Below are 16,454 nucleotides of genomic sequence, written 5' to 3' on the forward strand. Positions count from 1 at the left end.
TTAGAGCTATGGAACTGTTCTTTTCCTACGCACCAAAACAAAGGTGGGGGGGGGGCTCAGAGTGCGTCCACTAATGAAAGTAGGCTTTCTAATTACACAAACCGCCTTTGTATTGGTGAGTAGGTCAAACGTTTTTTTTTAATATTTCCGCTACAAAGGAGAGGCGCGATGCATTGTGAGCTTGTAGATCGGCTATTTTCAATAGATTTTGTAGATTCTTGAGACAGCGCCCCTCCGTCGCGGTCTATGGGGAGGATTTCAGTGTAATATGTACAGATTTGGGGGTTTTCTAGTATTCTATGTACGGAATTGCCAATCTGTGTTTGGGTGAGCTCGGGCTGGTTGTAAGAGGGTGTAAATGTCTGTGCAACTTTTACAGCCGAATGGATCCATAGTCAGTGAGTATAACAACACGCTGATGGAAACTAAACCTGGAGAAAGTGAGGAGTCAAGAACTCATGGCATGTAAAGCAAAGGGGAAAACACAGAGAGAGAGGGGGGGGGGGGGTGAGAGAGAGAGAGAGAGAGAGAGAGAGAGAGAGAGAGAGCATTTTGAGGGATGAGTGAGTTGGACACAACGTTGCAAAAGAAGGTGGAGTGTTTTAAAAGGTCACGAGAGAATACTGGAGAATTCTATTTGCTTGTGCTCCAGGCTCCCACTGCAGCCATCATGGAGGCTTGACCACAATCTGACCAAGGAGGAGGAAAAAAAACAGAAAGAAAAAGTCCAAACTAAAGCCAATATCTTCGGCGAGAAGTTTCACACAGAACGAAGAACAAATATTTGAACAGATGGAGGGACTTTTATATTTTCTTCTTCTTCTTGCTGCCTTGAAGCACCAACAGTCCACACAAGTCTAATACAACACGGCTCATTTGTGTGTGTTCCCCTTCAACAGCTTGCTAAAATACACAGCCAAAGAGAGACAGATACAGAGACAGACAGGCAGAGATAGAGAGAGGGACAGAGACAGAGGGACAGACAGACAGACAGAGATAGAGAGAGGGACAGAGACAGAGCGAGAGGGACAGAGACAGAGAGAGAGAGGGACAGAGACAGAGAGAGAGGGACAGAGACAGAGACAGAGAGAGAGGGACAGACAGACAGACAGAGAGAGAGGGACAGACAGACAGACAGAGAGAGAGGGACAGACAGACAGGGAGAGAGGGACAGACAGACAGAGAGAGAGGGACAGACGGACAGACAGACAGACAGACAGACAGACAGACAGACAGACAGACAGACAGACAGACAGACAGACAGACAGACAGACAGACAGACAGACAGACAGACAGACAGACGGTATATATACAAATGAAAGAGAGAAATGAGAGAGAAGCCGGGAAGAGACAGCGAGAGAGAACGATTTGAAATAACAAACACTCATTTTGTACACAACCGCTGTGAAAGCAAATAAACGGTTGCATACTTATAATACGCATGCCTAAACGGTGCGTGTTTGTGTGTGTGTGTGTGTGTTTCTGTAGGGTATGAAGCATTTCCAGTGGCAACACCCAGCTAGTCAACATGTGGTCAGTAGCACCCCCTCCCTTCCCCTCAACCTAACGACACGTTGGCCCAGCATCAAGTACAAATACACTGCAGTGCAGCTGACTGAGGGAGGGAGGGCAACACATCACAGCTCAGCACATACATCACAGCAGCCTTTTAGGGAATGCATGCACGACGTCACCTCGTAGTTTCGTGATTCAATTCTGTGAAGTTTCTCATAAAGACCTCGGGTTTTTCATAAAACCGCCTTAATGTACTGTATTTTGTTTTAGAAATCGGCCTCACATCTATAAATGGGTTAAATTGCGTAAGTTCCCGGTATTCACTGCACAGCTTGACCCCATGAGCTACCCAGACACACTCCACAACATGTCATAATCTCTAACCCCGAGCTCAGCTTGGAGATTGGATACCTTCAAAAAGCTGATAGTAAAAGGGGTAAAACAGACCTTTTACAAATCAAAATCTCAAGGAAGACCCCTACTGGGTGCGAGGGGTTGAGAACCACTGCTAGGCTATACACGGAGACTGGGACTGGGACGGAGACGATGACCACTGGCTCACATTCCTTTGAATTCACATGAGAGAGATGCTCCATGTCATGTACCAAAAAATAAAAGAAAACCGGATTTATTTTATTTTTTAAACCCATTTAGGCTCTGCAGACCAGATCTGCTTTTTGTCAATAGCTAAAGCATAACATAATGCTTTAAAACACCAAAAGGGGTTCCCGCCCCAAAATGGGTTAAAAAAATAATCTCGTAGGTTGTTGTCGGATTTGGAGTCAGATGGCGTTGGGGATTTGACGACTAAAAATAAACACATGAGATTTATTCAGTAGCGGGAGGAACACGTCCCGCCGTCAGTGTGTGATCAGCTGACATGTCAGGCTCTGATAAACAACAACTTAACCATCACACAGAGCAGGTAATGTCTTGCCTGTGACACTGCTTACATAAGCTCACCATTTACCACCCGTCCGTCTGTCTGTCCATTTCACTTGGCTTTTACACCAGTGCTTCTCAAACCTTTTCATGTCAAGAACCCCTAACATTGATATTTATTTGTCCGCGGCGTGGACCCCCTGTCTCAAAAAATATGTTGCGCCAAGGACCTCCAGAGGCAAAGCTTTGAGTGAGAAATGTTCGCTTACCTCATTCTGTGCCACGGTCATGCACGTAATGGCGTTCCGCGCCAGTGGTTACAATGATCGTGACCCTATATTAACTCATTTTGCTGGGGACCCCCCACAAGGAACCCTGGCTTACACAACAGCTAGGAAGTCAGAAAGTGAGTGTTGTTGTGCAACCCTCTGGCTGCTACAACGAACCTGTGAGTTTTCTGGACACAGTACTGATGTCTTATAAAGGCCTTCCTTCCACCGCTCCGTTCATTCTACATTATGCCCTTTCAGGCCGAGCAACACAATGTGTGAACTCAACTACTTCTTTGTCCTCAAAGTCGTCAACGGGATGTTGACGTCTTTGAGGTGTGTGGGCCTACATTGAAGCAGCAAACTTCAGGCTAAGGAACACTCACTCTTGGCGAAAGGGCTTTTCTTTTTTTTTTATAATTTTTATCCCACGATTTTGCAACCCATTTTTTCACCCAGTGTCAATTATCTAATGTAATCCTGGGCGCTACACTTCCTCTGCCAACCTGGGGGGGCAGCGGACTGACCTCATGCTTGAATTCCTTCTATGCATGCTATCCAAGCTGCTTATTTTCACTTGACAGGGAGGAATTTCCCCGGCCGGACGTAGCGTGTGGAAGGAACAGGTTATTCCGACCAGTTCCTTTCCCCTCCATCAGGTGCCCTGGCTGGCCAGGGGGAGGTAGTTTAGAGACCAGCCAACCCCACCTCGGGTATGGGCACTGATGACGCAGAGGAGGGAACACGCCCCCCGCACCCACAGCGTCCCCAGCGGGAATCGAACCCAGGACCTTCTAGCTGTGAGGCGACAGCACTACCAGCTGTGCCACCGTGCCCCCCGAAAGGGCTTTTCTGTGTGGAGTTTGCATGTTCTCCGCGTGTCCCCTAGGGTAGGTACCCTCATAATAAAACAAGATCACAAATTTAAAAAATAAAATAAATGAAACTATATCAAATACAGTTGATGTGAGTTTGGTTCCTCCCATTATAAAACAGTGAAGACTTCACTACAATAGCAGGCAGTCTTGGACCCAAACTATAGTTTTATGCCCCGTGGGCGGGACTTTCCGTGACGGAGGGGCGCCATCTCAAGCGAACTTGAGTCACGAGAGACACCACCAAGCGAGCTAAAGCGAGCGATTTGCCGTATCGAACGATGCAAAGTTCGCTTGAGCCGACTATACCCCACTGACTCACCCAATCACAAGCCGCGGCGCTCCTTCCAGCCCCTCCCTTCGTGGGAATGTCCCTCCCTTCGCGGGGCGGAAAACGGGGTTGAGTCTGGGACACTGAAACTGACTCATACGTGAGACTATAGCGCTGAGGAGGATCAATTATGAACCTTGAAGTATAGGGGGGGGGGGGGTACAGGGTAACGGGAAACTGGAGCAGTGCTAGATTCCTGTAACGGCCCCCCAACCGTACCCAAGTGTCCCTGACCAGAGACACACACACACACATATAAAAAAAAGAAAAAAGTAAGAAAGACGAGGAAGGGTTTCCTCCTCTGCCACAAGAGGAGGCCTATGTGTGCGTGCACGCGGTAGGAATGTGACACAGAGTGCTGGTCAGGGACACTTGGGTACGGTAGGGGGGGCTTACAGGAATCTACAGTGCTCTAGTTTCCCGTTGACTGCCCCCCCCTGCCCCCCCCCCCCCACACACACACACACACACACCCCTCCTTCATAATACTTCAAGGTTCATCATTTCTCCTCTGTTTTTGTCTGCTCACATAACTATCATCTGAATCACACACAGCAGGACCAGTCAGCAGCCACCCCGTTGATTCTATAGACCAGGGTTTTTCAACCTTTTCCCTTGGCTGAGAGAGAGAGATGAAGCAGCAACTCCCACTATTGTATGGAATTAGATACAAGGCCCTCACATCTTGTGACCTAGGCCTGCACACCAGGTAGGCTACAATATTGACTATACAGTATACTATTATTTGTCAAAGACAAACCCCTCAAGTATGATGTACAATGAAAATAAGGCGTCTGTAGCCAATCACAGCACTGATATCCACGGGCCCGGAGTTCAGCCAATCACAGCACTGATATGCACGGGTCCTGAATTCAGCCAATCACAGCACTGATATCCACGGGCTCGGAATTTAGCCAATCGCAAACTGGCCCCCCTGGAAAGCCTCGGGATCCCCCAGAATGAATTTACTAATGTTGCTTCGGAGAGGGAAGTCTGGAGCTCTCTGGAGCTGTTGCCCCCGCAACCCGACTACGGGTAAGCGATATGGCTGCGTCACGCTAATCGTTGAGAAAGCAGAATCTTTTTTTTGCCAGTGTTACAATTTACAGAAATGATTTAGTTTTGCTCATAGTTTTTTTAAATAAAATTCCATTTTAGTTCCAGTCATATTTTAGTCATCAGAAAGGTTAGTTGACTAATTATTATACATGCCCATTTAGGGGTCCTTGACACGGAAAGGTTTTAGAAGTCACTGTTCCACAGGTGACAGGACATGTAGAGCGTCGCAGTCCCGCCCCCTTTCATGACGACGCCAGGCCCAGGAAATGATTCCCAATGCATTTTTCCCATAGACATTTCAAAAAGTATTTATTTAAAGACCTTTTAAGCGTCGTACAAAGCCAACTCGAGTCGTGACAAATCATGACAACAAACACAATATTTTGGACCAAACAAATAATTACAAAGAAGAAAAACAAGGGAAAAAAAGTGTTGTAACCTGCCGTTTTCTTCTTCTTTCTAATTATTTGTTCGGCCCGAAAAATTTTGTTCGTTTGATTTGATTTCTCACAACTCGAGTTGGCTTAAAAGGTCTTTAAATAAATACTTTTTGAAAAGTTTGAGGAAAATGAACGGGGAATCATTTCCTGGGCCCTGGTAGGGGGCGGGACTGCGACGCTCTAGTCTATACCAAGCAGCTCTACCAGACCGGCACATAGTGTGATGCCTGCTGTCACACAGCGCTGCATGGCCTGGCCGCAGACGTTTTACACAGAGAAGAAATCCAGCACTCACGGCAAAAGCTTTTAAGGCACTTATTTATTTTACCATAGGTAGGTTAAGTATAATGGCATGCTGCAGACAAGCAGCACACAACGAACGCGTTGCAGCCGAAGCCTTCGTCAGCGTTGTATACTGCACACAAAAAACGCAGACGTGACAGGAATGGAGATGCAGGGGGACTATAGTACTGGAGGGACTCTGAAGTCTTGGCAGATGGAAGACTCACAGCTGCTCTGTACTGTACTAGTGTACAACACTGCGGAGGATGGCACTGCCTGCCCGCGAGCCTGATTACTGCAGCTGACTGGGCTGCACGCTGCAGAGCTGCAGAGCTGCAGAGAACACAACCTGATCCACAGCATCCGTCCGCTTTTATCTACTGCAGTCAATTCCTTACCCTGCATCATGCCTGGTGCAAAATGCTACATTTTGTGTAGCGTTGGTGTCGGGGCAGAAACCTCCTATCTCCACCTATCTGTTTTTGTCGTAAATTAGCGCATTTAGGCCTGACCTCAAAATAAAATAAAAGAAATCCTCCAGTTTTCTGAAATAAATATTTTCACGATTTTTCAAAAATAGCAGACCTACAAGCTCGTAGCGCGCCACTCGGTGGCGCGCTATGAGCTTGTAGATCTGCTATTTTTCAATAGCTAAATTATAACATAATGTTTAAAACACCAAAAGGGGTTCCCGCCCAAAATGGGTTAACAGTCTGCTTGACATTACATACTACAGCGTCACACACAAGTATAAAAATGTCTGGGTGCCGAGTCCACGATTCACAGATGATGTTTTGATGGTTATTTAGTAGAAGAATAAAATACTGGTCGATATATTCCTCTATTTCTAACTCTCCGTGATGACAATCTGGGCATCAATGCCAGTTTGACCCACGAAAAGCATAGCTTTTAGCATAGGCTCATCGCTCACCAAAGTGCATCTACTTTGTTTGAACTAAGGAAGGACACAATGGAAAAATAGGCCACCTCCTCCTAACTCTGACCGTCTATTGTGGTGACATTAGAGGTGACACAGCTATGTGGCCATGAGGTGTGGATCATGCCCAAACGAATAAGGTCGCAGATACAAGCGGCCGAAATTAGTTTTCTCAGACGGGTGGCTGGCATCTCCCCTAGAGTTCAGTCACACGAGAGAGACTCGGAGTAGAACCGCTGCTTCTTCGCTTGGTAAGAAGCCAGCTTAGGCGGTTTGGACATTTAGTAAAGATGCCTCCCGAGCGTCTCCCTATAGGCCTACTTGATCATACTACAGCGTCACACAAAAGCATCAAAAGTACTTTTGCCATTTTTTTATTTGAATCCTGAAAAGTAACAGTTTTTTTGGACATAATGAGGTTTACACCCGACAGAGACGTTTTGTTCCTCTAGTAACCCCGGTATATAAATCCCAGACTAGTGTAGACTTTAATCAAGCTATACTTAACATCTTATCTGCAAAGCATCTCTAAACGATCTCAAAAACAGCTGATCTACAATCTGAGCTTGTAGATCATCCGCCTCGAGAGGAAAAGAAAAGGGAAATGTCCAAAGATGGAACATTAAAGTTACAGTGGGGTAAACACACATTCAGACATGATCAAAGACAAAACAACTCTTACAACACTTACCTCGACTGCCATTGTCTTCGTCCTGTCAGAGAAAACAGAAAGAAAATGGGACAATGTCAGATTCCCCTTTTTCCTCCCCATCACTTTTCATTTGATATTATTTCAGTCAGCAGCTTTGCATCCGTAACGAAGACAGAGTGAAGAGAGCAGCGGTCCCGACAGTGACGGAGGGGGACGTCCCAGGTCCCCACAGTGACAGAGGGGGACGTCCCAGGTCCCCACAGTGACAGAGGGGGACGTCCCAGGTCCCCACAGTGACGGAGGGGGACGTCCCAGGTCCCCGTAGACAGAGGAGGCCAGTGGTGGGGCGCTCGCTCGTCATTAAACACCACTAATTGGAACAAATGTGACAAAAAGGACACGGGAGGACCAGAGGCAACAAGGAAGTACCTCTGGAGCATCGTTGAATAAAGCCAGGGTCCCTCCCAGCACAACAACAGTGACTGTTCTCTCCCCTCTCCTTTTCCTCCCTTCATGCTTAAATCCTTAATTTCCCCCGAGGAGGACCCAGGGGATCAAACCCACGGGCCTGCGCTCTAATCCGCAACGCTTCAACGCCACACATATGCTCTCTGTGTATCCTTTAAGACGTCCCCGTTTCCCCTGAGGATTTTCCTAAGGCTTGTCTGACCTCCACCTAGCCTCCCCCCCCCCCCCCCCCAACCCACCCTGCTCAAATTGTGCGGTTCTGCGATTACTTAACAACCCCCATCCCTAAAAAAAAGCAATTATGATAGCAATTTGGTGAATGTGCGCGCACACACGCACGCACGCACACACGCACACACGCACACACGCGAGGATGAGGCGTGCTTTTTTTCTCTTCCAAGTCACGGCCGGGTTATGTAATGGATTATTACCGTTGTGAAAGTAATTGTGACCTGACTGGCTGAGTATTTAAACGGTTGTAATCAATAGTTCCGAGAAGTGCTGCGTTTTTCTTATGATTATTAGTAACGTGGACATTATTGTCAACAGGAAAACAAAGTGAATTGAATAAATGTGCCTTTTTGCAGTAGCTTGAATGCCAGCAGCGCATGTCTATCCAGTCTCACGTTAGAAGAGTACATGTCTATCCAGTCTCACGTTAGAAGAGCACATGTCTATCCAGTCTCACGTTAGAAGAGTACATGCGGCCATGCGCTGTTTTAATAGCATTTCCAAGAAAGAGACAGAATATCTGTCTGACAGATACAGTACTGGTCCACAGTCCACACACAAAGCGGACCAGATTGAATTGAAGTCATCGGTGCATTTGGAAAAAAATTGGGCCCACCCAATATAGCCAGGGAGACAAAATAGGCCCACCCAAAAATACCAAGGGAGAAAACGTTGAAGAGTCATTCTGGTTGCATGAAAACGTCTCTGAAGCATCGAGACAACAGCGCCTTTTGGTTTCCCATCCAAACTGTCAGAACTGCCGCCAACAGCTATACGAAAGAAGAGACCGTGGTATGAAATCAGCCCTCGCCTAGTACGCTGAAGAGGTTGTCAAAACACACTTCACAACTAAATAAACACAACTCATCCTGAATTATCACTGTTGCGCGCGCACGCACGCACGCACGCACGCACGCACGCACGCACGCACGCACGCACGCACGCACGCACGCACGCACGCACGCACGCACGCACACAGGTCAGGGCCCTGCTGCAAATTTGTGTCTTGAAACCATCGTAGCATTTTCCCATTAGAGGAAAGCCGGCAGTAATGCAGCAGAGGCACTGAACTGAACTCTCCCTGCAGTGTGAGGCCATTAAAGAGACTACAGAAATAACGCTGTAGCATCAGGATTCAGTCACAAGGCAGCCACAATGTGCTGCTGATGTAATGCAAAATCCCAGGTGCAACAACACAAGCCTCCCAATGTGAAATGATGTGCGTATAATGGAGTCACATTGGACACACTATAGTGTTCATTCTGTCAACTAAAACTATGATGAAATTTTTTATGACAACGCAAATTAAATAAAAAAAACTAATTATACTGACAATTTCAACAAATACAACCTAGAATAAAAATGTTAGGGAGGGACTAGTGTGAAAGAGATCCAGCAGAATTCTATGCTTCTGAAAATAGCCAATCTAGAAGCTCATAATAACGCGTCTGGATTTGAACACACAACCTCGTGGTGGTGGTGGTGGTGGGCAGACTTTACCTGACTGCACCACCCTAGTGCAGAAAATACATTTTAAGAGACAATGGCCTGGTTTCCCAAAGGACACATGGTGTAAGAGGTATGGTATTGCACATGCTCAGATGCCCTCTAGGCTGCACACAGAAGCCTGTGAACATAGACATTCCGTGCATAGATGTGCCATGCAATGGTAGGCCTCAGGCCTCAGGTCTACCATTCTGGTAGACATACTGTCAGCTGTCCAAATATTATGAAATTAAATTTCAGAATGGTAGACCTGAGGCCTACCATACCAGGCCTCAGGCCTGAGGCCTGAGGCTTGAGGCCTGAGGCCTACCATACCAGGCCATTGCTTGGCACATCTATGCACGAAATGTCTATGTTCACAGGCTTCTGTGTGCAGCCTAGAGGGCATCTGAGCATGTGCAACACCATACCTCTTACACCATGTGTCCTTTGGGAAACCGGGCCAATGTTGTTAATAATTCAATACAATAACCTTTTTTGTGGATCCTATTGTGCTCAGCTGTGGTTCTTGTCCTCTCGAGTAGCAAGTCCACTATTGTTATCGATTATTACCACACGGTTTCTTCAGGAACAGTATTTTCTAGTTATTAGAGTTGTATGTTCTATTTATTACTATTACCAGTAAGACACCCTGAGTGCGAGAAGTGCCTCGTTGACGGCAGACTGCTGGGCGAGCGCTGGCGCTTTGGCATGGGGGGTCAGATCAACATATGGAATGAATTCTGTACTGACCATATATGGAGTGCGTCTTGAGTGTATGGGGTTTGATGAGGTCAGATCAACATATATGGAGATCTAAGGGTGGCAGCGGGGGCAGTGTAGTGAGGGTTTGATGAGGGCCCAGGTAGGGCTGGGCCTTCATTTTCGGGCCTGTTGAGAACTTTTCGCTGGCTGCCAGGTGCGGCTGCACTAATAACTTTGGAGCGGGCCCGTCCAGAGTTTGAATGGACAGGTATCAATCAGTGTGGTGCCAATTGGTGTGTGCCAATAAAGACATGGAAATGTGAGTACTTTGACCTTTTTGGATTTCCTACATGGTGATATTATTATTATTATTATTATTATTATTCTTGTTTATAGATTTTTTATTTACATATATTTTTCCCCCCACAACCACATGGCAGCACAAATACTAAACAAAATCTTCAAAGAAACATCAGGAAATGTCCATAAATACAAAGCAAATTGTAGCAAAAAACAAAAAGTTAAACAAACAAATGCACAATGTCCCATCCCAGTTCCTTACCCCCACCCTACAGCTGACTACTCCAATTAACCACTATACATCCAAAGCCTCTTCAATGTCACCTCGCTCGCTCCAAGAACGTATAGAATACTATTATTATAGTTATTACCTTGAGGGAGGAGTGCACGGCCGACTCGGGCGGGTAGACGATGAAGTGTCGCAGCGTGAAGCCGAAGCCCTGGGAGGTGCGCCGCAGGCGGAGCGTCTTGGGCCCCGGCCAGGAGAAAGGCTCCTCCCCCTCGCCGCCGCCGGGGGACGGCATGGCCGACGTGTCGCTCTGGTCACGCCCATCCTTCTGCTTATTGGCCTGGTGAGGAAAAGAGCGGGAAAAGAGAGAGAGAGAAGAAGAAGTCATTATAAGTACAGTGGTTCTCAAGCTTCAGGTCACCCCTGTAAATAACTGTTTCATCCAAGGCACCGCTGAATTTCACCGCCACCGGACACTGGAAGAACCCCCCCAAGGATGTATGAGGAGAGAGAGAGAGAGAGAGAGAGAGAGAGAGAGAGAGAGAGAGACTCCTGTCGCAGTTTGGAATGAGATATTTGAAAAGGAACTGCGGGGGGGCGTGTTAGATTGAAAAAAAAATCTTAAAACAGAAAACATTGCGTCACGTCATGGCATGCATCCCTCCATTCTGAAAAGTAATCATGGGGGACCGAACAGAGAATGACTTCATGATGATAAAATAGAATACAAATGAAGTCCTTACATTTTCACACAGCTTCGGATTTAGCCTCATAGTTGCATCACATTTACAGCCACTCTTCTCTGTGTTTGCTCCCTGCATGGCAGAACTAAAGTAAAGCAGCTTTCGCCCTCAAAACAAAGAGGCGTCTGTCTTGAGAAGATGAAACGGCCCATGGCCATATAGGAGAGACTCAACTGCCTCTGTTGGTCTTCATGTTATCACATTATGGAGACTGACTGGTTGTTGCTGCTGAATAACAGGGTGTCGTTCTGCGGTCAAGGCCATGAGGTGGTTCTAGCTCTACGTAGGGCATTCACTTCTAGTCTTTTTTACTAGTTGCCTAGTTTACTAGTCGACTAGTTGTTTAACTACCTATTACTGTATGTAAAGAAAAAAATATTTTATTTGGGGAAATAAATGTGTACATTTAAAAAATGTGTACATTGGTGACTATAACTATAATCTACCTGATCTTGAGGCCTACAAAATCGGGGAAAAAATAAAAAAATAAAAAATGTAAAATATATATATATATATAAATTGCTTAATGCCCTAGCTCTACGTGATGGGACGGTGCCCGGGAAGGGTGGTGGGGCGGTGCCCGGGAAGGGGGGGTGGGGCGGTGCCCGGGAAGGGGGGGTGGGACGGTGCACAGGAAGGGGGGTGGGACGGTGCCCGGGAAGGAGGGGTGGGACAGGACTGTATAGCGCTCTAGTGAAGGGTCTATCTATGTCTATAGTCTCGCGTAGCCAGACTGTTGCCTCTCACAATTTTTGAATGCTTCCGTCTTACAGTCTGGACTCGAGCAACGAAAGCTCTGATCATAAGTAAGACACAGAGCGGAAGTGAAGCCTCGTCCACACTTTTCCGTTTCGTCGCGCAAATTGATCCTAATACAAATAGAAATCATCTAAACATATATAGCTTGCTGCTTAGCAGAAATGGAAATAATTCAGTTCTAAAGATATTTTGAAATATATTTTTGTGAACGGAAATGACAAACAGATTACTCGGATTCCGGGAGGTGTAGTTCCAGGCTCTATATATGGCATCCGGAGATTGTGGAATAGTTGTCTGGCGACACGAGACTAATGTCTAAAGAATTGAATTACTTCTGTGATACAACTTTTAAACGCACAGAGCGTGATGTTGCACACTGTATACGTGCACCAACAACACACTGCAAATGAGTGGAAGTGGATTACACCTTATTAAACAAGGAGGCCATATTGATCATGGATTCTCCTGGACTCGTTATCCCCATGTCACGTTCCCCTCCGATCATGCGTCCAGGAACGTCAAAGAGTCCCCCTACTCGCAATAATTGTGGTTGTCGGAGGAGAAAGGTCCTGTGTGGTCTGGTCTGTCGCTGTCTCTCTCTCTCTACCGAGAGCATGTGAGCCACAAGTCACTGGAGGAAGATCATTAAGATGCAACCAGGAACCATGTCCCACAACAATACTAAAGCCTAAATGGCGTCTATCTGGAAGACCTGAGTCATGCTCACCACGATGATGTTCTGAAGACTGTTGCGTGCTTCGTCCTCTGTGTGTGTGTGTGTGTGTGTGTGTGTGTGTGTGTGTGTGTGTGTGTGTGTGTGTGTGTGTGTGTGTGTGTGTGTGTGTGTGTGTGTGTGTGTGTGTGTGTGTGTGTGTGTTGCCTCTGCTCTCCTGTCTCTACCCAGTGGTTGGTTTTGTTGCCGTCCGGTTTTTAAATACATTTGTATGTGTCACACCCCTCATCCCCCTGAGGCATTTCGGGGGGGGGACGTAGCAACGAAGCATAACCGCGTCAAGTTATGTAGAAACGCGAGGCTTGGCGAGGACGAAAGCGCAATTCAACGAAGAGTATGACGAGCCGTCTGCGTTTACATCCACGCAACACAACAACACACATGCTGCATGCAGTCACCCGTGGCGGCCGCGGCGTTAAGTGTCCTGTTTTATAAGCTGCATGTTGTTTAAAAGGCTCAGGGTCGCTGGTGCCTTATATAGGCTGGCTGGTGTGGTCTGAGGTGGCAACCGTAACCATGCGATGCGATACAACACAGTGAGTCACAACGCTCTTGCTTCATGCTGTGACCCCGTTTTCCTAAAGATAATGTTAGGGAGACAATCTAAATACAAACCCACACAGACACAACTGACGCACACACACACACACACACACACAGCATGGGAATGTACGTGCGCACAGCAAGCGTATTTCCACAGAAATACACGACACACAAAGTATAACCGCACAAAGATAGACCACGCACGCACGCACGCACGCACGCACGCACGCACGCACGCACGCACGCACGCACGCACACACGCACGCACGCACGCATCTGGAATAAGTGTGGATGGACGAATCACAGAGCAAACAAAGGCGCTGCTCTGCGATCTATGATCCACCGCTTCCCGGACTAGATCCCTTGTTAACTTTATCCCAGATATCCATCGAGAGACCCCAAAGTACTCCCCGGGTCCTTTAGTGACATCATCACGTGTACAACACGCTATAAATCACATCATCACATGTACAACACACACACATCCTCGCCGTTAAAGTCAACTCGGGTTAGATTTTGTTGTACATGCAGAGTTACAAATAGTCTTGGGTCTGTCAAGGCTCATTCATAGTCTGGATTTTCGGTGGTGAGGAGGTGACCACCGCTCCGGTGGTGAGGTGACCACCGCTCTGGTGGTGAGCTGAGCACCGCTCCGGTGGTGAGGTGACCACCGCTCTGGTGGTGAGGTGACCACCGCTCCGGTAGTGAGCTGACCACCGGAGCTGAAATAACGTTGAGCGATAGTGAGTAAAAACAGAGAGAAGGGCCGTGGCGGTGGTTTGCTCTTCACCGCGGCTCGTGACGTCATGTTGTAGTTCGGTGGTCACCTCACCACCGAAAATCCAGACTATGAATAACGCTTCAGAAACCTTGCACGTCCAAAACCGTCACCTTTATGGATCCGAATTCAAAAGCATCAAAACAAAGTTAGCAGATCGACAAGCTCGAAGGAGGCGCGTCGCTTCGTGCCACGCCCCCAGCTACTTTTGACGCTTAGTTCCTTAGTGTGAAACCGTATAGGGCAGTGGTTCCCAAAGTGGGGTCCGGGGACCCCCAGGGGTACTTGAGGGAGTTCCAGGGGGGACCCAGTTAAATGATAATTTGGAACCAAATAGACCCTTATGGGTCTGTAACTCTGAGAGTGTACATTTGTACATTTGTACACTCTCAGAGTTAAATTAGCATTGATTTTACAATATAAATCGGGGGTCGGAGATATAAATGCTATTACATGGGTGGTCCGTAGACTAATGCATGTCAAACTGGGGGTCCTTGAAATTAAACGCGTTGAAAATCACTGCTATAGAGCCGTAAAAATCTTCTCTTATGGGGGTCCCTGGCATGTCTTTTCAAAAGGGGGTCTGTAGGTTATTTAGTGTCAATTTGGGGGTCCTTGACATGAAAAAGTGGTGCGGTATAGGGTGTTAATTCACGGAAAACAAAAACAAATACGCAAAAAAACACGGACATAAGAGGTTCCTGAACAAATGGATACATGATGGGACTCTGAGGCTTTTTACAGTGTGAGGGACCACCGCGTCTCTCTCTCTGTGTTCTCTCTCTCTCTCTCTCACTCTCTCTCTCAGAGCAGTGAGACGGGTGTCACATCCATCATTCATAATAGCGGTGGAGTGGGCGGTCGCACCGCAGCACTAGCGTTAGCGCTCGTCGCTAACAGGCGGCGGCGCGCGGCCAGCCACTCCAGGGCCAGACCGCGGTCTGAGTGACAAACACAGGGCCTCCTCGCAGTGCTGGAAAGTAACTATAAGTACATTTACTTAATTACTGCACTGTGTTTCTAGCATTATGTTATACTTTAGCTATTGAAAAATAGCAGATCTACAAGCTCATAGCGCGGCACCGAGTGCCACGCTACGAGCTTGTAGGTCTGCTATTTTTGAAAAATCATGAAAATGCGGCACAAATCTTTGAATATATATTCTTTCAGAGCCAACGTTTTTAACTCAAATCTTTGCTTCTGAGGGGTTGAACTGGAATAACATATTTTCAGATGGGGGTCGGTGGCCATGCAATTACATATCATTTTTGGGGTCCTTGACATGAAATATGGAGCATCACGGATACAGAAACATGAGGTATTTCAGAAAACTGCCGGGCCTACATGGGTTAAGTATTTGTACTCTGCTTGAGTATTTCCAATACTTTGACTTCTACTCCATTACATCTCAGAGGCAAATATCGTACTTTTACTCCACTACATTAATTTAAAAACTTTAGTTACTAGTTACTTTGAGTATTATTACAAAACATACATTAAACACTTCAGCTTCGTATACATTTCGGCCATTTGAAAAAAAGCTCACAATGCGTCGCATGACTCGCATCGCATGTATAACATTTTCAAAAGATTTTTAGACATTTGAAAAGTTGAAACGGGACATTTTGTACATTTTGATGTCAACACTTTTGTACTTTTACACAAGTACATTTTGAATTCTGAACTTTTACATTGCAGTATTGATACTTTTACTTAAGTACTCCACCACTGCGTCCTCGTCAGTGATGCCAGGTTTTGCGATAGAAGTAAGCAGCCAGGTCTATGAAAACAAGCCCAAAAGAAAGCCACTATAGGCCCAAAATAATCTACAGTACAAAAATACTCCAAAATACTCTCCCCTCCTCTCCCTGTATGTCTTAAATACTCTACTCCTCCCTAAATACTCTCCTCCTCTTCCTGTATGTCTTGGAACAGCAGATGTGAAGAAGAATCCCAGGGGAGTCAGTGGGCTGGGTGTGGACATTATGACTGGTGACATAACCATTACCATGACCCCCATCATGGTATAGGAGCTAGAATCAGCAGAGGAGAGGAGAGTGGACAGGACAGGGACAGGGACAGGACAGGACAGGACAGGACAGGACAGGACAGGACAGGACAGGACAGGACAGGACAGGACAGGACAGGACAGGACAGGACAGGACAGGACAGGACAGGAGTCTCAAATCCAGTTCGGTTTCTCGGTTATTTGTTTTGATTCCACAATTAACAGTTTCA

At 46.7% G+C, this 16,454-nt stretch overlaps 1 protein-coding gene across 5 annotated transcripts in view; it reads right to left on the reverse strand.

Moving 5' to 3' along the window:
* Positions 1-16,454, reverse strand: part of LOC306913450 (rho GTPase-activating protein 21-B-like) — a 124,862-nt gene that overhangs the window by 57,290 nt on the left and 51,118 nt on the right. For 4 of the 5 annotated variants that reach the window (XM_079490106.1, XM_079490107.1, XM_079490105.1 and 1 more), the window contains 2 exons: positions 10,803-11,000; positions 7,282-7,303 (listed from right to left, as the gene is read on the reverse strand). In XM_079490106.1, coding sequence (XP_079346232.1) covers positions 7,282-7,303; positions 10,803-11,000 — 220 coding nt within the window. Of the gene's footprint in view, positions 1-7,281; positions 7,304-8,599; positions 8,664-10,802; positions 11,001-16,454 lie in introns of those variants that run through there. The other variant, XM_079490108.1, reaches the window with a different exon arrangement.

This window comes from Electrona antarctica, assembly GCF_951216825.1.
Source record: "Electrona antarctica genome assembly, chromosome: 20".
Taxonomy (NCBI): domain Eukaryota; kingdom Metazoa; phylum Chordata; class Actinopteri; order Myctophiformes; family Myctophidae; genus Electrona; species Electrona antarctica.